The sequence below is a fragment of the Pan paniscus genome, chromosome 10 (genome assembly GCF_029289425.2).
Source record: "Pan paniscus chromosome 10, NHGRI_mPanPan1-v2.0_pri, whole genome shotgun sequence".
Lineage (NCBI taxonomy): Eukaryota > Metazoa > Chordata > Mammalia > Primates > Hominidae > Pan > Pan paniscus.
Window position 1 is genome coordinate 48849076 of NC_073259.2, and position 22181 is coordinate 48871256.

Sequence of the window (22181 nt, forward strand, 5' to 3'; positions counted from 1 at the left end):
ATATGTAACAAACCTGCAGGTTGTGCACATGTACTCTGGAACTTAAAGTATAATAAATAAATAAATATATATATATATATACATATAAAAAGAATCCAGCTGTCTTTTCTTAAAGAGATCTGCAAAATGTATAAAAAATGATACCCTTCTTACTGTTTTAGAAGACATTCTACATATTTATATTAATGTGTATGTTATATTCACATGAATTAATACATATTTTTTAAATTTCTGTTTTAAGTGTTTTAAGTTCTAATATAGTAGATATCAACAGATATATCCACATTAAAAAAAACTCTGAGGTCGATACTTTTCTATTTAGAGTGTGAAGTGTAAGAATATTAAAAATTTAGAACTGCTTTTTTATACCATTTTGGCTCTTAATTTTACATCATATGTTATAATAGTATAATATAATACATATATATGTCATGTATTTTTATGTACATATAGTATCATCTTAATTGGAATATAATACTGAAGGAAAAAAATACTTATTTTTAATCTATAACACCTAAGAAAGTGAGCCAACAGATTATTGAATTGACTTGAGGTAACATGTCAAAGTATTTAATATAACCATTTTATTCAAGTTTCATAATTAGGTGGCAATAGACTAAGTCGTTTCCAGAAAATTCAAGACTCCATTCCATCCAAATGCAGTTGTCAGTTTCTATATTCTATTAACATTTTAAATTGTATTCTATTGAAGAAAAGTATTTCCCTCCTATCTTTGCACATGCAGTTCCCTCTTCCTAGAATCTCCTTTGCTCCCTTTCCTCTTCATGGAGATATTCCCTGGTCCTGCAGCTAGCTGAGGTTTACTCCTTATATGCTCACAGCACACCTTATACTTCTCCTTAAATGTCACTTCTCACAACTTTAATTGTTATTTGTGTAATTATTTGATTAATGTCTGTCTTTCTCATTGGAATATATGCCTCAAAGGGATATAGACTGTGCCATCTTTTTAGCGATATTTCCCAACAGTACCTGCTCAACAGGGCTATGGAAACATTAAATGGACAAATATTATTAAATAAATTAACTGAAATTAATTAACCCTTTATCCTGTGACATTCTGTAATGCGGCAGATAAATTAACGGGAAAATTCCATCACACCTCACAGAAGAAATAAATAAATCTGATTTTTATTTTTAAAGGAATTATTTAGAGAACAGCTCAGTGTGTGGCAAAAGTGGTAATGGGAAGACTATGAGTCCAGGGAAGAAAGGTGGAGCCTACCTGAGGAGGTTAGCAATGGAGATGAGAAGTAAGGGACAGATTGAAGCTATAATTTATACCTAGAATCAGCAGACCCTGGTGATTAACTGGATGGGGGTGAGAGAGCCTCAGTTATCAACAGGGTGTCAAAGATCCTGAGGTTTCTGGCTTGAGCGGCTGAGAGGATGATGATTACATTTATCAACATTCAGAGAACTGGAAGAGAAAAAAGATTAGGAGGAAAAGACTAAGTCCCTGAGGTTTCTATGTGGCAGTATCAGCATGCAGGGCTGAGAGGAAAGATTTAAGAAAAGGATAAACTTGGGAGTTGTCAACACAGAGCTCATCATGGAAGCTGAGGAAGTGAGTGTGAGGAGGAGAGTGAGTAAGTGAGAAAAGATGAGTGGGGCTCAGCTCTGAGGAATCTAACGGATAGGAAGTGCTTGGGTGACATAGGGCAGGAAGTGAAACAGGAGTGGCCAGAAAGAGAAATGGTCAATGTAAGATTATCTTTGATTCGCTTCTCCCTCACCTCCAACTCTCCTTTCCATATTCCCTGCTTCTGCCCAGTCCCCACTGGGACAATTATGGTCATCTCCTAACTGGACTGTCTGCATGTTGCTTCTCCCCCAGTTCGTCATGCATCCTCCCACCAGAATACTCCCTCTACAGTGGTGCTTTCCCACACAGTAGACATGAGCCACACATGGCTATTGAAATTACATGAATAAGAATTAATTAAAAATTCAGTTCTTTGGCCTCAATAGCTGCATCACAAGTTGTCTCCATACCCATGTGTGGTCAGTGGCTATCGTGTTAGCACAGAGGCAGAACATTTCCACCATGAGAAAAAGTTCTGTTGGACAGCACTGCTACAGCATTGTTTTCTCTCTTCTGCTCAAAAGCCCAAACTCTTTAGTCCAACATTTCTACATTCCACATTATCTTTCCAACATCCTCTCCTCTCACTTCCCAAGATCAACTCTAGGCTCAATGCAAACTGGGCACACCCACTCATTTCCACCTTCACTGACATGTTCATGTAATGCTATTTGGGCACCCTCCTGTAATACATCCACTGTGATAGTTAGATATCAGCTTGGCTAGGCTATGGTACTCATTTATTATGCAGTCAAATACTAATCAAGGTGTTGCTGTAAAGGTATTTTGTAGATGTGGTTAACATCCACAATCAGGTGACTTTCAAGTAAAGGAGATTACTCTCCATTTCTGTGTGGGCATTCTCCAGAGGTCAGTCAAAAGACCTGGTAAAATCCTGATTGATATAGATTCTGGCACAGATTTCAGTACCTACCAAAATGTAGTCTTCAAGGTTGAGCTATATACCATTTCCTTCAAAAATACAAACCTGATTTTATATATATACACACATATATGTATATGTACACATATATGTGTATATATATATTTGGTAGATATATACGCATATGTACACATATGTGTATATATGTATGTGTGTGTGTGTGTGTGTATGTATATAATATATATATAATTTTTTTTTTTTTTTGTAGAGATAAGGTCTCATTATGTTGCCCAGGCTGGTTTTGAACTCCTGAGCTCAAGCAATTCTCTTGTCTTGGCCTCCCAAAATGCTAGGATTATAGGCATCCAGCCCAAACCTGATTTTTCTAAGGCAATGATTCTTAAACCTGGGTGTATATTATGGTCATCTTTTAAATGTTATATAAACACACTTAGGTTCTACTAAGACCAAGATAAGCACATGAAAGTGGAGCTTGGGCCTTCATATTTCAAAAGCACACTCTAGGTAATTCTGATGCACAGCCAGGGCGAGAACTACAACCCTAACTGAACTCCTCTAGCACTTCCTAAGTGCCTAACAGAACTCATTAAACAGTACACACTGCCTTATAGTCTTTCATTCAATCAACCAACCAACCAGCGTCAACTGCACGACTAACACTGTCAGACAATAAGATGATACAGGAGCCTGAGGTGAACAGTATGCCCACTCTTGGCCCTGTGGGTAAAGTTGAGATAGACTGCTTTGTATTTCTCTAAGCATACTGATTAATAAATATTTAATGAAAATTTTACTCCAAAATTTAGTGAAGCTAATAGTCGCTTACTCAAAATAGTACATAACTTAAATAGCCTATTTCTAGTTCATTGAAAATTACATTAGCACGTGTAAGTGCTCAACATATTTATTTATTGATAGGTTGTGCTGTTGGTATTTTATAATATAGCTGGGTATGATTAATTCTCAACCTCTTGATAATTTGGTAGGTACTTAAGTGTCTGTAACTGTACTTTCTCAGGCACACAAGTCATCAAGGCTCTTGCCTGCTCTTCTAAGAAGAACACAACTAATTCCTGATACCAACACACTCTGATTTCATTTGAAAGGGAATGATACGGGGTATGGCAGGGCTGAGTAATGTAGGGCTGTGGCCATTTCAATCCTAGGTAGCCCTTTCCCTGTAATGTGCTTAGCCAACTACAAGCATCCATAAATGTTACATAAGACTATTCACTATATTATTATGAACATCATTTTAAGATAGCTAAAATGTTTCTCAGTCACCATGCAGTCACTGAACAACACTCCAGTGAGGATATCTACTGCTGATCTTTCTGCTTTTTATATATGAGGAAACTGAGGTTCTAAAAGGAAAAGCGACTTGTCCACAGAGGCCTGAGAGCAGGGTTGCATGGAAAAACAGGGCTTCTAATTCCCTGGAGTCCATCTTATGTTCAACTTCCTAGGGCAACCTTCAGAATAGCTTTCACCTACAAAAAAGGAAAATTAAAAATAAGTAAAAACACTTCCAAAGTCTCAGAAGTACCTCATCTAATTCACCTCTTTTTAATCTTCTTCCTTCATATTTCACAGATAGTATATTTGCTTTTTAAAAACACTTAAGGTAGATGAAAGTACATGAAATGGTAGTGATACCATTAGCATCACTGAATGACCTGTCAAAATTTTCATTATTTGTTTTTATTTTAAGGAAGTCAGGAAAAAATCTACAATTTTTCCACACATCCTGCTAAAATCAAAACACACAAATTTGCAATCAAATTTTATTCCAGCTACAAGTATGGTCTTGACTTGATATATTATAATACATGTTAACATCATAAAGATCCATATTATTGGTTTGCCCATTACAATTAATGGAGATGCTGTTTGGTAGTTATTATAATCTGTCAGGTCACATTATTCTACATTTCAAAGAGTGACTTGGGAGAAGGAGCTGTAAACACTTTTTCCTTTTGAAGGAGCCATTAAGAGTTTTCTGGGTAAAAGCATATTTATAGTTTCTTACTAGAGACATACTTGAGGAATACATTTGAGACTTTTAGTAAAGATGTACTTTTTATTATTATTTGTTAAAATAAGGAAAACTACAGTTAACTAATGGGACCTCAGAAATAAAAAGATTTCAAATCATCTTTCCAAAGCCCTTCAGCCTTCCAAATTAAGTAAGAGTTCAAAATACGGGAGGGATGGCAGAAGCTGAAATCCCACTGGTCTCTCCTTTTCAATTTTCTGGGAATCTTGTGAATTCACATTGTGTGTACATGCCCACCAAGTTCTGTCTTTCTCTTTAAATTTTTATTACAACATTTTACATCCATGCTGCTTTTTAGGTCATGATACGATGAGGTTATTTGCCAGCAAACTCTCAACTTTAACTCAATTATTTTGCTTCTGTGGCTTTCCTGGCCATTATTGTGATTATGCTTCTAGATGACTTATAATCAAATGAGTTCCATGGTAAATACTGATATCACATCTTTGTTCAGAATGTCCAGGGCTCCCTGCTTTCCTCACCCATGTTTTTGTCAAATTAATTTTGACATTCCCCAGATAACAAATAGCTTGCTGAATTTCAAATGTGATACTTTGTGGGGTGGGAATTCACGAAACATTTTACAGCAAAGGATTTCTGGAAATAGTGGAATAAAACCAGGTAGAATGAACACTGTTATATGGAGAAAGGGTTTTAATCAATTACATCATTTGGCTGCTAATAATATGTTAAATGAGGAAAAAAACATAAAAAGGGCAATGCAAATACATCAATGAACTGCATAAAACTCAATAGGGTGAGATGTCACAGAAACCTCTTTTCCCTCACTCCCCACTTTCTATCAGTTACCAAGTTAATCAATTAGAAATTGCCAATTGTCATGTCCCACTGACATGGCCTGGTTCAAGCATTCATTATCTCCATGCTAGATTGTTATCCATTTCATCTGTATTTCATCTCCTCCAAGGTGTGAGGTATTTTAATTATGAGAAAATCTTTCTACTGAAATGAAATCTAGTTGCTCATATATACCTTCTATTCATGGGTCTTAATGCTACATTTTGCAATGCCATCCACCAATTACTCTTGACAAATATTTAAATCTTGCTGTCATGTTCTTGCCTAAATATCGGGATCTTCTACCATGCTGATCATTCCCTCTCAATATGCTCCCCTTTTAAAGTCAGCACTCAGAATGAGAGGCAGCTTTACCAATACTGAGCAGGAAAAGCCTAGTATTTCCTTTATTCTGGACACGGGTACAAATGCGACCTAGATTTTCATTAACCTTTTGACATTGTTATCACATGCTCAATTCACACGGAGCTTCGTTAACCAAATACCCAGCCATTTCATGTGATCCATCATTACTCTCTGCTCTTAGGCTCTTTACTTAAACAGCTGATATTTATGAATTAGGGGCAGGAATTTACTTTAATTCATATTGATTTTTGTCTCCTCTAGAGATTGATTTTCATCCATTATTCCACAGTTTTAAGAACAACTGCCCAGATAAGCATGCTGTCACCAGGCACACATTTCTTCATTTTGTATTTAAATACATTTTTTCCCCACACATCTTGCTAAAATCAAAACACCAAAAATGTCTGTGGCTCTCTCCTATTCTGTCAATCTAACAACCTCCATTGAAAAAAAAGTAATGTATTCAGTTTGGGATGACTTATTATATTGAACTCATCATGTTGGCTCCTAATGACCTTTTTTCTAATATTCACAAACCATCTGCTTAAACATCTCATTCTGGAATATGGAGATTAGTGCTTCAGCTCCAGTGTCTCCATTTATGGGAATTTAGCCTATGCCCAACTTCTACCCTAACTTCACCCCTTTTTGAGAACTGTCACATTTGCCCCACTAGGTTCTGGCAGCTGTCCCAGTCCCTGTATCACCTTGAGATGACCGGCTGCACTTCCCAAAGCAAATCTACAAGCTCTTTTAATACCCTGGTTAACTCATTTGGAACAATTATACTCCTTTCTAAAATATTCTTGGGCAGCATGAGCTTCTGTAGACTTCACCAGACCTTTAACCATTATCAATCTAAAGTTCACTTTCATTAACAGAAAAGACAAAAGTAATATAGAAGCTAGTAAGCTGTTTTCTCATTCATCTCATACAGTTAAACTGACTTCCTTAAACTGTGGGCTGACCACTGCTTCTTCATCATCTCACATACCTCAAAAATCAATCTCTCTGATCATGCTAAGCATTTTTTCACAAGCCTTGACTCACTTACTCAGGACTTTCATTTTACACTCACATTTTTAGGCTAAGAATGGAAAAAATAAGATTAGAGTGTTCAAGAGGACTATTAGTACAGAATGATCATTTGTTAGCCTTCTGAGTTAAATTGGCTTTAGCAGGTCTTGTCTGGCTGGACCCAGCAACTTAATCACCATTTATGACTGTTTCTCTGGGAAAATAACATTCTGTATTCCAAAAAATTTCTAAATCACATCTTCACATGTTAAACTGCTGCACTTTTGCTCATACTCCCCAATCCTAACAAATTCATAAATTTAGCTTTTGACTCAGCCACATACAGCAAATATTCCTCCATATTCAGACAAAAATGCACATTCCATCACCTTCGGTTCTTGAATGCACAAAAAGCTTTCAGCCTTGAGATGCCATGTGAATTCCTACCATAGCAAATGGGCCAATTTAGCAATTCTTACTAGCCGGTTTCTCTCTGATCTCATTTCCCCCTTTTCAGAGTCCTTTTGCCAAATTAATGTTCCTTTGTTTGGTTTTCTTTTTTGGTTGAGTTTCTTTTTTAGTTTGGCAAGCTTAAGGCCAAAGACACAAGGCAAAGCCATCATATTTCTTTGTAAGTCCAAGTGAAAAAATGCTTAACTAAGAGGGTACTGCCTTATTCTCAGACTTTCTGATCCTGAAGATCTGGAAGTCTGTGGGCAGACCTTGAGAGTTTAGTTGGGTTTCTGGGATTAGCCAAGAAAGGTCTTGGATTGACCATAAAATAGACCAAAATATTTTTCAATAGCCCTAACACCAATTCAGTTGCTTCAGAAATAACCAAAACAAAGTCTGGACTACTCAGGGAAAAAAAAAAAAAAAAGGTGAAAATAGATCCTTGAACCCACTTTGAGACAAAACCTGCAAGCAAAAATTTGTAGACCTGTGGGTAGCTGGCTCTGATTCTCTCATACCTTTCACACCTCAGGGCAAGGAAGTAAGATTAATGTTCTTTTCCCAAGTGCCACTTCCAGACCATTACTCCTCAATGTTCTTGGACGAAAATTCATTTCAGGTCCATGTGAATAGAATACAACCCCAAAGCTTCCTAAAGTCTATAATTTCCAAATTCCCAGCTGCTGCTCCTGGTTCACTGAAATTCTGATTCTGGGCTCACATGTTCCTCTCCAATGTGTGTCCTTCATCAGACCAGGACCTATGCATCCAGAGACATGACATGACCAATGCATTCTGGCCTCTCAGTAGCCTCACTTCTTACTGCCAATCACCTTCTCCCTTTCATGCACTAATGCCATAGTCCCACCCCGGCCCTTGCCATCCTGAAAAATTCAAGAAGCATTTATTTAAGAAATATTCAAAAAGAACTTATTTAAGAATCCCTCTTTCTGACCACAACTACATTACCTACTCATTTCACAAGACCCCAGGGGCCCCTCGACTTTTTCTAATCAATCTGCCGACCCTCTTCTTTCTTCCCTTCCTTCCATCTTTAGGGCCACATTCCAGAGCACACTGTTTCAGTGACATCTTGCCAATATTGTACTCTCCATAATGTCCATCTACAAAGCCCCAACTCTGGCTGAGGGCTGCTATCTGCTTTCTCGCTGTCTGAATGATGCTGGAGAAAGCCACACAGCAGGGCAGTGTGGTAGGACTATAAATTCAGGATCATCAGCCCCACACAGGCCCTGGCCACAGCCCAGAAATCCTAAAACTTTTTCCAGCTTGCTCTAGTTAGCCTACTCTCTCACTCTCCAAATTGGTTAAATCAAACTCTGCCTATTCTACACTTGCTCCCCTCAAGCTGGATTTGAATGGGAAAAACACACAACCACCCAACCCTGACCATGACCACTACCATTGAGTAGGCTCTCATCGCTGCCAGCAATGACATTCCATTTCCCCTGTGCATTCACTTTCCCACTCTTCCAGATGACTGTCTCACCCCTTTCTCCTCGCTTCGGATCCCATTTCCCTCTTCAATCTTAGCTAATGCCTTGCTTTCCATTTCACTGGTGAATGAAAACCAATCAAGAAAAAGCTTCCGCAATCTCCTATCAAATCTACTGAACTAATTTCATCTGTGTCCCAATATGCTGGCTTCCCTCTTACTTCTAAGAAGGAACAGTCCCTACAGCTATGGCCAATCCCTCCACTTACAGACGGGATTCCCTTCTTGCCCTCTCAGGGACATTATTCCAGTAATCCTTCCCTCTCACTCTTGCATCATCAGATTTTCTCTCCCTACTGAACTGCTCCCACTACCTGACAAACAGTAATTCCTGCCATCTTAAAACTCTCTTCACGGTAATCACCCTTCCGGATACTACCCCCTTTCTCTGTGTTCTTGCTTGGCAAAAAAAAAAAAAAAAAAAAAAATTACACACACACACACAGACACACACACGGAAGTGTTACCTAAATTCTCTGTATCCAGTTCCTCTTCTTCCATTCTGTTTTGAATCCTTTCTAATAAGGTTTGGATTCTACCACTCAACCCAAACCCCTCCTGTCATGGTCTTTTCCCTATTGTTAAATACAATGGTCAATTCTCCATCATCATCAGAATGTGGTCATTCCTTCCTACTTTATACTTTCTTCACTTGGCTTCCAAGACTCTTCACTTTCCTCCCACCTCACTAGCTCCTCCTGGCTCAGCTTGTCCTGCTGATTTTTCCTCATCTCCGTGACCTGTAAACACTGGTGCCCCCGGGCTCAGCCCAGCATCTCCTCTCTATTCTATCTCACTCCTTTCCTTGCTGCTCTCATTTAGTCCCATGGCTTTAAACACCATCTGTGTGCTGATAACTTTCACATCAGGGGTTGGGCCCCCCTCTTTAACTCTTACTCCAGGTTCACATATCCCACTGCATACTGACATCTCCACCTGAATGTCTCAAACTTTACATATCCAAAACAGAATTTTGATTTTTCTCCTGCATATCCTCTCCCCAAACTGCTCCTTCCACAGACTTCTGGGTCAAAAACTTGGAGTCATTCCTTGACTGCTCTTTCTCGCACAGCTCACATTTGATCTGTCAACAAATTCTATTGCTTCTACCCTCAGAATGTATTCAGAATTTGAGTATGTCTCTCTATCACCATAACTAACACTCAGGACCAACCCACCACTATCTCTCATTTGGATTCCTGAGAAAGTCTAATAGGTCTCTCTGCCCCTGCTCTGCTCCTCCATAATCTATTCTCAGGACAGCCCAAGGGATCCTAAGAAAACAGGGCAGTTCAGGTTGCTCCTCTGCTCAAAATCTGCCAGTTTACCCTCCAAAGGCTCACCCTCAAATGACTTCCCAACTCAGAGTAAAACCAAAGTCTTTACAATGGCCTATGAAGTCCTCATATCTATTATTCTCTCGATCTTTCATTCTACTCCAGCCACAGTGGTCTTCCATTTCCTTAAATGTATCTAACAAACTCACCTACCTCGAAACCTGTTTATGCTACTCCTTCTGCTGGGAATGCTCTTCCTCCAGATTTCCAAAGAACTTGCTCCAGCAGCACCTTGAGGTTTTTTCACTTGGAACTTCTCAGTGAGATATTCCCTAAACACCCTATTTAAAACTGTCACACCCCGCCCCCCAACACAAATAATCCCTACTTTTTCTCTACAGGATTATCTGACGTTTGTGTTTTATGTCTCCCCCATCAAAATGTTAGCTTCACAAGTGCAGGGATTTTTTTTTTTCCTGTTTCTTCACCTAAAATAGTAGATATCGAATGAATATTTTAGTAAATTAATATTTTAACTCTTCCTTGGGATCACATGTGTTTTCATATGGTTGAAGATAATCAAAAATTGAATTTCAGGGAATCAAAAATATTTTTCTATAAAGTAGTATCTTCCTTCAAAAAGGGAGTCAGTTACACAAAATCTCAGGGGGGTAATTACTCTTCAGACTTCCTTCTCTCTGTGTATCTGTGACACTTAATTAATGGGACATATATTTGTTCTTTAATCTTCATCTTCCTGAGCCTATTTTTCTATTTAGCCTTTCTAAATCCTATGGTTTCTCATCATCTTCCCTGATTTATCCTATTATAAACCTCATACTCTTTTGCCATCCCAAATTCTTTCTTATTATTTATTCCAAATTTCGTAGAGACGAAGCAATGAAAAACATCCTCGGTTGGCATGAGATCAGAGGCAAGAAGAATATTCCAGCTTCTCAAAAGTCAGTAGGGTTATATATAACCTCGAGTTCTAGAAAGGCTGGAAAATGGAGGTGTTACTAGTCAGTCTCAGATCATAAAACGTAATTCCTTGGCCTTCTCTTTCCTTGTGTTTTCATGTTGACCACAGCCTGATTTCTATCCATGGCAGTATCTTCCAGCTTGCTGCAAGCAGATTCACTACTGCTAGATCAGAATCCTTTCCCACACCCCATCCCTCAGCTCATGTGTACTCAGGCAACTGGCCCATCTGAGTTCCTGGGTAAATGTCAACAGAGTCAGAGTTTCTAGAAATAGCCTTGACCATTACTGCTCCCCCTGCACCTCCAGTTATTTTTTTTTCAACTCCTTGGGGCTTGGAATCAACCTGGGGTCTAATGGGCCAGCCATGACTGCCCCTTAGATCTCCTTTGCTCTTAACCAGACCTGGGATTGGGCAAACTAAGGGAAGTGTGGGATATCCTGCATGCAACCACATGCAGAACAACATTTATCTGCTCCATCACCATGTGGACGCCTCCCCATCCTCAGTTTCAATCACATGGCCTATTTTTGAAGTCTCTACTTTTAAGACTGAACTCTACAAGGTTATCTGAGTCTCTGGTCCTCAGTTCCCAGCCTCACTTTAACTGATTCCCTTCCCCAGAGTCATCATGCACCTAATCTATTTTCATCCATGTCCCCAAATGATAGTCACCATTCACATAGTTCCAGAACATCTGGCTATGCCACCATTTTCCTGACTACATCCTCCTTGAACTAACTGCTTTCAAAGTAACAATGGATTAGTTATGCTTATCAATATATTGAACAAATAATGTCAGAGACAATAACAATGTTGGAGAAAACAAAACAGTGTGGGAAAACGTTCAAGATAAAATGTTAATGAAACGAGTTATAAAACAGATTTCATTGTGCTTAAATAAAAAACTGAACCAGGATTGGGACAGTTTCCCACCACAGCAAGATCATCAAGTTACTTTCTAATGCCAGTATTTGCCGGGTCCCTTTCACCTGGACTCTTACCCACACACCCACCTTACTTTGGAGTGTGTCTATGTCACAGTTTCTAGTTTCAACACATTCCCAGCTCCTAAGCTTTGGGGTAGCAAGAACACATGCACCTTATGTTCACATCTCTGTTCACCACTTACCATTTTTGCATAGTTTAGCTAAACTTATCTGCCTCAGTCTGCAAAGTGGGGCAGGAGCTGGAGAAGAGCAACACAGATATGCAGGTGACATGTAATCAATGGACAAACTCCGCAGCAAGTGAGAGAAGAAGCCACTGGGGATGCTGCCAAGAGCAAGGTAGGCTGTGGTCTCCAGGCCACGTGGGAGGTTCACAGCAGCATTTATTTCACTGTGATTTATGCACACTATACAGCAGTGCTGGCTTTACCTAACTAGTCACATTAGAGACACCTGAGCTGTGAAGGAAAACTTGAATGTGCTTATGATGCCAGCGGCCAAGACTATTCAACTGGCAATGTTCTCTTAGGCCTCGTTTCAAAGGAAAGAAAAACAGAAATTCTGAAGGAAATGAACTAATAATGATAAGCATTTTAGTTTCCCTGTTAGCCAAACTCTATAAATACACCCCATTGTATAAAAACACTAGGCTCTTGATCCTTCTAAAATCTGAACTATTTGAGGATAAGGCCCGAGTAAACATGAACTAGGCTTTGCTTTATTTCGGTTCAACTCCACAAACTGCAGTTGGACCTTCCAAAATGCCAGATGGAGAAAAACAGAATATTGATTTTTCAGCTCCTTTTATTCCTCTTTTCAGTCTTCTTTCTTCAATTTTGCTTTGTCTTTGGGTTCTTTCTGCTCTCAGGTTTGTACTGTGACACTCATTTCTGATTTTAAAATGTGGCTTGAATCAACTTACCTGATTTTGTCCTGGCATTTGCCTGCCTATACAACGGGAGCCACCCATTTTCACTGATGCTGTAAGCTTCTGCCTACAAAAAGAGCTGAGCTTAAATATAATGCTTGATTCCTCTGGGCACCCTGTTCTCAAGGCACCACTTCTACACCTTCTGTTTGTTTACCATGGAGACAGCAGTTTATGTTTACTGTGGAACTGGGAGTACACTGGCTAAGCTGATGCTAAGGAGAAAACACAGCAGCTATTTACATGTTACACGAAGAAGTGGCCTTAATGAGCATCAGATGTGTGAAAATCTACGAAGCACAAGAAAATCCCAGATTCTCTCCCGAACATGTTATGAACCCATAACTACAGAAAGATAATAGCCAGGATACAGAAATCTGTTATCAACCACACATACAGGGATATTGTGATTAACAGTTTTCAATGCCATCAATGCAGTCTAACAATATGACTCTCAATAATTCTGTAAGCGTGAGACTGAAAAATAAAAAAGTGGGGATTTAGCCCAAGAATCTCCTTCCAGCTTGGGTGTTCTCAGATTCACTGTGAAAACAAGTCTTTCAATAAGGTAAATGTATTCTGTGAGCCCGGAGTTCCACCCCTGGTCATTCTAGCTTAGACTAGCTGTCTTCTTCCACTTTGAAAAGGAAAATGTGGTACTCAAGAAGTTAATGCTGAAGGTGGAGGAAGATTATCAGTGTATCTGCCTTATCTGTGGCAACAAACTGCCGAGACTTGCCAGTCTGCAACATCGCAATACACTCAAGGCTGTTCTTGAGGAAAATACTTTTATTTTCACATAGGGAATTGGTGCGAACTATGTATAGGTTTACCAGGCACACCAACACCTTGTTGCACACAGTTCTTTTTAGATTAGATATGTTGCTTTAAAAGTATCAACAAAAGGAGCCAAAAATAAAACAACAAAAAAAAGAGGCAGCTTCATGAGTGTCTACCAGTATCATACTCAAATGTGAAATATCTGTGTCAATTCTGCTTTTGGTCTCTAACTGCAAAAGTTAGAAAACCCACAAAATTGCTCTGCTACTTTAAGATACAGGAATATTGGTGGGCATTCACAATTTCCCTTTACCAGAAATCTTATTGAATATAATAGGGAAGTCATTGAATACTACGTCTTTCTATTATATCCAGGTGATTTTCACAGTAGGCAATCTGCTAGTACACCACAGGAGTCCCACACTTTGAAATAAAATGGCATTGTGGATACAGTTTTATGTGCCATCCCTTTTCAGTCCAGAGCACTCTCTAGTTTCTTTACTCTTGGTTGAATTGACTAGGCAATCCATAAAGAGTGAGCAAGAACAGAAAAAGCACATAATGAGGTTTTTTTGGTCTTTACCAATAATACAATTGTGTTCTGCCAATTACTGGAGTGGTGATTGTATATCACATTGAAAATAAATAAAAAAACATTTCTGCACTCCTAAAGTGGTAGGCCATTTGCAGCAGGGACAAAAATCAGGAAATGTAAGTGGATCCTGGCATGTTTTTCCTACATATCTGGTGCAATAATATGGTACATGAGTCACAGAAACACTTGTTCCCATCCCCGCCCTCCAAATGAGCCTAATGTAAAAATCTATTTACTAAGGATATTTTGCACAAGGCATCCTATGTGCTTAATTTTCTTTAAAAAAGGCATTAATAAAATCACAGTAGCTTCTAATAAGATTTTTAATTCCTTAAGGGTAGGAACCATGGCTAATCTTTAATGAGTCCAATTTAATGGGAGCATTTAGTTCCCTTCCTGGTAGAAACAACCAACAGAATATTCCTAGCCCTACAAGATACATGTAGGTTGTATCACTGAAAGCTCCAGGATGAAAGGGAAAGTAGACTATGTTCGCTACCAGTGACTGGCACTGGTCAATATACCTGTATATGCTTAAAGACTGCTTTCCAGAGTTACTAACAACAGATACTGATAGCAATGGTATCAATGAATGGAACAGGAGTTTCAGAAACAAGATGCTATTTTATTACAAAATGAACTCCCATTTGCAATTACATGAACAATATGAAGAACAAACCTATAGACCATGATGCTTACACAATCAAGTTCAGCAACCTATTCCCAAGAGACACCAGAGCTCTGAACGCACAGTCCCTGCAATAAGATCTATGTAGGATCTACAGCCATTGAAGGAATGAATTCATAAAAGAACTTTTTTCTCATTTTGTGAAAAATCTCTTAGCTTAAGAATACAAATTTAAGATAAAGGAATAGTACTCACAAACTCCGGGGTTCGAAAATCATGCTGACTTTCCAGTGATCCCAAATCGGGGACAATTGTCTGTCCAAGGTTTTCCAACACTAAAAACGAATGAATATATAAACAAATGAAGCATGAACCTGCACTGGCTCACATAGTTCTTTACTTTTAAATCAGCAGCACCGGGTTATTAACATTGGTAGCACATTGACAGGTTTATATTATTTAACCCTTTCAGCTATCAGATATATTAAAAAATCTGTAGCAGCTGTTTCATCTATTGGATCTACCAGACGATGCCAGGGTTGTAGAACACTAGGTCTTAAAATTCTCTAGGCAAGGTCTACCACTGAAAATCATTTAACTGGTACACAGCAAGCAAATGTTACAAAAGTCTAACTAAGAAACACTTTACTGATGTTCTGTTTTCTATTACATGTCAGGGTACTGCTGTGAAGTCCCTTTGTGGGTAGCAATCTTCTTTTTCTTTTTTTTTTTTTTTTTTGAGACAAGGTCTCACTCTGTCACCCAGGCTGGAGTGCAGTGGCACGATCACAGCTCACTGCAGCCTCGACCTCCTGGGCTCAAGTGATCCTCCCACCTCAGTCTCCCAAGTAGCTGAGACCACAGGTGTATATTACCATGCCTGACTAATTAAAAAACATTAAAAAACATTTTTTTTTCTTTTGTAGAGACAGGGGTATCCCTATGTTGCCCAGGCTAATCAGTCTCAAACTCCTAGCCTCAAGCGATTCTCCTGTCTCAGCCTCCCAACGTGCTGAGATTACAGGAATGAGCTACCATGCCTGGCTATTTTAAATCTGATAGAAATACAATGGGAGCCAGATAGAATTTACTAGTAGAGACGTTTTTTAAAAAAAGAAACAGGTGAAATTAATTTTAATAACATAATTTATTTAACCCATACTACCCTAATTATCATTTGAACATGTAATCAGTGTAAAAACTATTTATGAAATATTTTACCTCTTTTGTATTAAGTCTTAGAAATCCAGTGTATATTTTATACTCACAGCGCATCTCAGTTCAGACTAGCCACATTTCAAAAGCTCAATAGCCATTTGTGACTAGTGGCTACCATATTGGACAAGTGCCATGTTAGAGGGATAGAGAAACCAAATCAAGAAGGTAGGTCATTCTGTAAGACGCTATAGTTTCATCTTGTCAACAAGTTACTGACATGAATAAAATGAATTGTTCCAAGTTAACAAAACAATCATTTGCAGCATGTGGTTCTGGATTGGATCCTGGTTTAAACAAATGAGATGCAAAGAACTTTTTTATTTTTAACTTGCAAAAATTTGAATAGAATTTTTGCTATGTAAGAAAATGTTCTGAATAAATGTAAAGAGATATTCTTAAATATTTAAGTAAGCTTAAAGATTTAATGTTTAAGTAAGTTTAAATAAATATTCTCATTTATCAATAGGTCCAGCCTCTTTAACAAGTCAATGACATTAAAAAGGGAGATCAGATTTAAAGAGCCCTAAAGGACATAACCACTAGCAATATAGGGTCCTCAACTGGATCCTAATTTGGACAAACCAGTTATAAAGGACTTATTTTTCAAAACTGGAGAGTTTGAGTATGGAATAAGTATAAAACTATAAAAAATTATTTTTGGCTGGGCATGATAACTCACACTTGTAATCCTAGCACTTTGGAGGCCAAGGCGGGAGGAGTGCACAAGCCCAGGAGTTTGAGACCAGCCTGAGCAACATGGTGAGACATCTTTACAAAAACCTTTTTTAATTAGCCGGGCGTGATGGTGTGCACCTGTATTCCCAGCTACTCAGGAGGTTGAGGTGGAAAGATTGCTTGAGCCTGGGAGGTCGAGGCTACAGTGAGCTGTGATCATGCAGCTGCACTCTAGCCTGGGTGACAGAGCAAGATTCTGTCTCAAAAAGAAAGAAATAAATAATGCTTTAATTTTATTGTGTGTGATTTATCTCGGCTTTGTAGTGACTTTTAAAAATGCATACTATGTTTTCCCTTAATCCATTAAAAGCTTTTATAGAAGAGAAGGCTGGGTTCCTATTGATCTAGAAACATTCAGTGACCCAAAAGAAGAAAACTCAACATTCATATAGGGCAGAATCATAAGAGATCTCTATGTGATTGTTTACAAAACCAAAATATCAGCCAATAATTTAGCCAATTCAGATACCAAATACTTAGGTTTGGCACCTCACTAAGAAATCTCCTAATATTTGGATTCAATTTTTTTTTCTTTTTCTTTTTTTTGAGATGGAGTCTTCCTTGACTGCCCAGGCTGGAGTGCAGTAGCGCAATCTGGGCTCACTGCAACCTCTGCCTCCTGGGTTCAAGCAATTCTCCTGCCTCAGCCTCCCAAGTAGCTGGGACTACAGGCTAGTTTTTTTTGTATTTTTAGTAGAGAAGCGTTTTCACCATACTGGCCAGGCTGGTCTTGAACTCCTGACCTCATGATCTGCCTGCCTCGGCCTCCCAAAGTGCTGGGATTACAGATGTGAGTCACCGCTTCCGGCCTGGATTCAATTTTAGGTTCACACAGAATCTGAGGAAAAAATACCTCACATCTTTGTATACTTATGAATTGAAAAGAAATGCCAGTAGAAATGACAGTACAATCAAGTGATTCTAACTCTTCTGAAAAACTGAGTTCATTAGAGGACACCCTATGTGTGAACCAAAGCAGAAACAGAAAACAGATGAGATGAGCAAAGGCTTGAAGAGCTGCAACCATTGCCAAAATTAAGGTGCTTGCCTCTGAGAACTCCTGGAGGGCTATAGTAATCACCACACAGTCTGTTACACTGAGAGAGTTGTAACATACTAAACTGGTTATTCCAGTACAACAGTTGTCCAAGATAATTACACTCCTACAGACCATCTTTAAAACTTGCTAAAATGTGCTTATATGCTAGGCTATGATAAGTGTGTTCTAAGTTAGTGCTGGGCAGCTTGCTTTACATTTGGAAGAAAAGACCTAATCTTTTTATAGTATTAAGACAGATGTTAAAAAAATTATATCTATGGTATTTATGATATTTTGGTTTTTGGCAGAACCAGCAAACAAGGAAACATAATACTGTGGGGTTTTTTTTTTTTTTTTTTACACCAGTATTATAAATCCGATGGAGTGACTTGGCATCTTATCTAGATTCCTAGATGATTAGATACCCAATTTATCTGTTATCTAAGGTCAACAGACGGAGCTGCTAAAGTTGATTTTTTTCTTTTTTCTAAATGAAAGGACAAGCTTAAGAAAGTATGCATTTTGCCTAAAGACAGGACAAACAAGATTACCCAGATGTTCTATCCAATAAACGGTATCTATGTAGCTTGAATGGATTTGTGAAAGAAATTAGAACTATTTATAGTTTTAGTTAGTCTGCTGGTAATGGAAACTAATAGATTCACTGGTTAATGTCAATACAAAGAAAAAACTGTAAATCTGAGTGAATAAAAACAGAAATGGCTTTATTGAAACATCGTCTAGGTAGAACAAAGCCACAGCTCTTGCTCTCATGACCTGATAGAGTGCTGGGAAGCAAATGATTTATGAGGCCAATATGATAATTACACCCCCACTACTGAGGGGCTCTAGTTACTATTTGATATTCTCATTTATGGTAATCTAACACAACTGAAAAAGTTCATTTCTCAGCAAAAATAAAATAGTCAAAATCAAGGTGACTCTGAGGGTTTGTATTAAAATGAGCAGAATCAGGACAAAATTCTAAAAAGGCAAATATGTTAATTTCATTTCTTTCCTTATATAAATCATGTTTTTCTTAACGTAATATGTTGAAATGTATTTTTAGTCCTGTCACTATGCCTCAGCCTTATACAGCAAAAGTACTATCTTCAGTGGCATCATGTTTAGTTCATTTAATTTCAGCACTTGGAACAACAGTATTTGAGACCTCTATGTTATCTGTTCATCAAACGGCTGACTAGAAAACAAAAAATAGTTATTCTAATATGATGACAGAAACCTTGGTCTTGATACGTCAGTGGGATTTTGCATGGATGCACAATGAAAGTGCAGTTCAAAATCAGGTTCAACAAACATCAAAATCTACTTTATATTTTGCACACTGTGTTGTAAGGCCCTAGGGAAGCCAAGAAGAACCAGACAAGGTTCCATTTTCTTGAAGAAAGAAACCAGAGACATAATTAATGTTAATTTTAGTGTCATTTCTAAGTGCCACACTAGACAGATTTATGGAGTACTGTAAGAATACTATCAATTGGATTACTATAGGTAAACATTGAATAATTGATGATTTGGGTCAAAAGAAACCCACTAAATAGCTACCTTTCCTAAATTCAATAGAATTAATTATATAACAGTGAAAAATAAAAGAGCATACTTTAAAAATTTTTATCAATGCAATTAGTATAGTGAAATTGAAGCAATAAAGTCCTTGGTGGTACTGCTTCTGACTTATTTGATAGTCCAAAATTAACAGCCCAAAAGAATTTTCTAGAGGCCCAGTCATATTAATAATGCAACACTGGAAGCCTCTGCAGAAAGCTGCAGTTCACATGATTACTTGTCTACCAATTAGAAATGGAGTAACTAACATCCATCGTCCCAATTGCAAAATAAAGAGAAAATCTATACAGCAAAGTTGTTTGAGACTTATATAAACTGGCCAATAAAAAGAGCCATTGTCTACAAGTTTATAACTCAGACAATCTATTATCTATGAGAAAACACAAAATGATCTCAGGAAACTCTTGGTTAAAACCCCAAATACCTAATAGGTAGTGCCCTAGGAATAAAGATAATCAGAATTAGGCATCAACAATTTATCCAACTTAGCACTAGCATGGCAGGTGGTTGGGTCCAATGACTCATCTGTTACAGGGATTGGTTGCCATTAAAATTATCAGAGAGATAGTGAATATATAGAGAGAGAGCAAGTAAAAGTATACCAAGGCCTGGCACAAAGGGCACTGGGTATAGACTGAGGGGACTGATTGGGTTCAAGTTCTGATTCTGTAATTTCTTAGCTGCATGACCCTTGGCAATACTTATTCTCAAGTTTATTTATCTAATGCTAGTGATAACATTACTTTCCCTGGTTATCTCACAAAGTTGGGCAAAGATATAAATGACAATTCACAAGCATGTTGTAAAAAAAAATAAAGCACTATATAAATAGAAATTAAGTTCATGTAACAGACTCAATGATATGAAGTCATGTAATCAGAAATGTACCTACTATTTTGTGCCTGGTACTTCTAAATGTCTTATCTTATTTAATCCTATTTTTGTCCCTTGTTTTCACAGATGAAGAATAATTAAGGTTATTGGCTGCATGAAGTTAACCAAGCAAAGTGACACAATGGGAATCTAAACCTGATTCCAAAATTGCACATCTTTTAAAATACATTAATTTGTCTCCTGAACTGCTGTGAATAATCCAAAGAACTCCTGATGTTAGATATAAGTTTAGAAGAAATTAGAATAGTATTGTATATAAATTTTAAAAATCAGCAAATAACTGCTTCAATATAGCCAGATAGAGATATAACAGACTAATACAATTTGGAAAAAAGAAAAAAAAGAAAAAAACAATGTAGTGAAATTTATATAGCATTCGCAATTAGAACTAATGGGAAAGCTCCACAGGGTAAACAGATACAATACTCTGGCAAGTGGTTAAAGACATTCGTGTGCCAGGGATTGAGCTAGATGATGTAAGTACAGATATCAAGATAAGGAGGGTACAGAATCTAACCTCAGTAATTCTATGATCTAGTCAACGTACACAACTAAAGAAATGTCAAAGGAATGGCCCATATCACCTTGAGAATGAGGACATGTTCACATATCCAGATTGGGCACGATATCTAGAGATCTGCCATGCTGTCTTGTACCTGAAACTCTTCCTTCCATTCTGAAAACTGGATCTCAGCATACATCTAATATTTGACCTGAATGCCAGCACTCACCAGTCATTATTCTAAAAGCAACCACACGGTTGGATCACCTGACACCAGGAGTTCGAGACCAGCCTGGGCAATGTAGTGAAACCCCGTCTCAACTAAAAATACAAAAATTAGCTGGGCATGGTGGTGCATGCCTGTAGTCCCAGCTACTCAGGAGGCTGAGGAACAAGAATCACTTGAACCAGGAGGCTGAAGTTGCAGTGAGCTGAGACCGCACCACTGCACTCCAGCCTCCTGAGTGACAGAGACTCTGTTTCAAAAATAAAAATAAAAATAAAAATAAAAAAATTTAAAAAGCACCTGTAATCACAGCACTTTGGGAGGCCAGGTGGACGGATCACTTGAGGTAAGGAGTTCGAGACCACCCTGGCTAAAGTGGTGAAACCCCGTCTCTACTAAAAATTAAAAAATTAGCCAGCCATAGTGGTACATGCCTGTAACGCTAGCTACTCTGGAGGCTGAGGCAGGAGAATTGCTTGACCCAGGAAGCAGAGGTTGCAGTGAGCCGAAATTGGGCCCCTGTACCCCTGCACTCCAGCCTGGGCAACCGAGTAAGACTCTGTCTCAAAAACAAAACAAAATAAACAAATAAAAAAGAGAGTAAAAGCAACCACATACAGGGCCCACCATTTCCCGTCGCTTCATGCTTTCCAGATTGCTGGGCCTGCCCAGTCTCACTCCCCACATCACTTCAGCTGAGTCTATCCCCGCCCCGCTGCTCCTGCATCATTCTCTGGTAGTCATAATTGTTCTAAGGGGTTCCAACATCTCTTTCTCTGGCCTCAGTTTAACAGGATTTGCCATATTTTGGTGAACAATGAGGTGAGAGAAATTCTACTTCCTATATTAGCAAGAGGTTGTAGGCTTGCAGAGTATAGGCCTTGTGATATTACAACGAGATTTTAAAATAGAGCCACTCAGTCATTATTAATGCAAAGAATGTTAGTAATAAAACATAAAATACAAAGCCAGAAGCGTAGCTTTCAAGAGCATGATGGCTATGTATTGCTACACAGGACAATGGACTTGAATCATAAGAGCGCTACATGGTTTAGCCCTGAGGCTCAGGCACCTCACTTAACGCTAAGTCTGTTTCCTCATCAATAAAATGCAGATTATAATGC

The 22181-nt window shown here is 38.3% G+C and overlaps 1 protein-coding gene across 4 annotated transcripts in view; it reads right to left on the bottom strand.

Annotated features, from left to right (window-relative positions):
• The window catches only part of ANO6 (anoctamin 6), a 216179-nt gene that overhangs the window by 115123 nt on the left and 78875 nt on the right, over window positions 1-22181 (bottom strand). For 3 of the 4 annotated variants that reach the window (XM_003825754.6, XM_014347200.6, XM_055095730.2), the window contains one exon: window positions 15112-15191. The exons of the other annotated variant lie outside the window; for it this stretch is intronic. In XM_003825754.6, the coding sequence (XP_003825802.1) occupies window positions 15112-15191 (80 nt within the window). The remainder of the gene's footprint in view (window positions 1-15111; window positions 15192-22181) is intronic. 4 annotated transcript variants of the gene reach the window in all.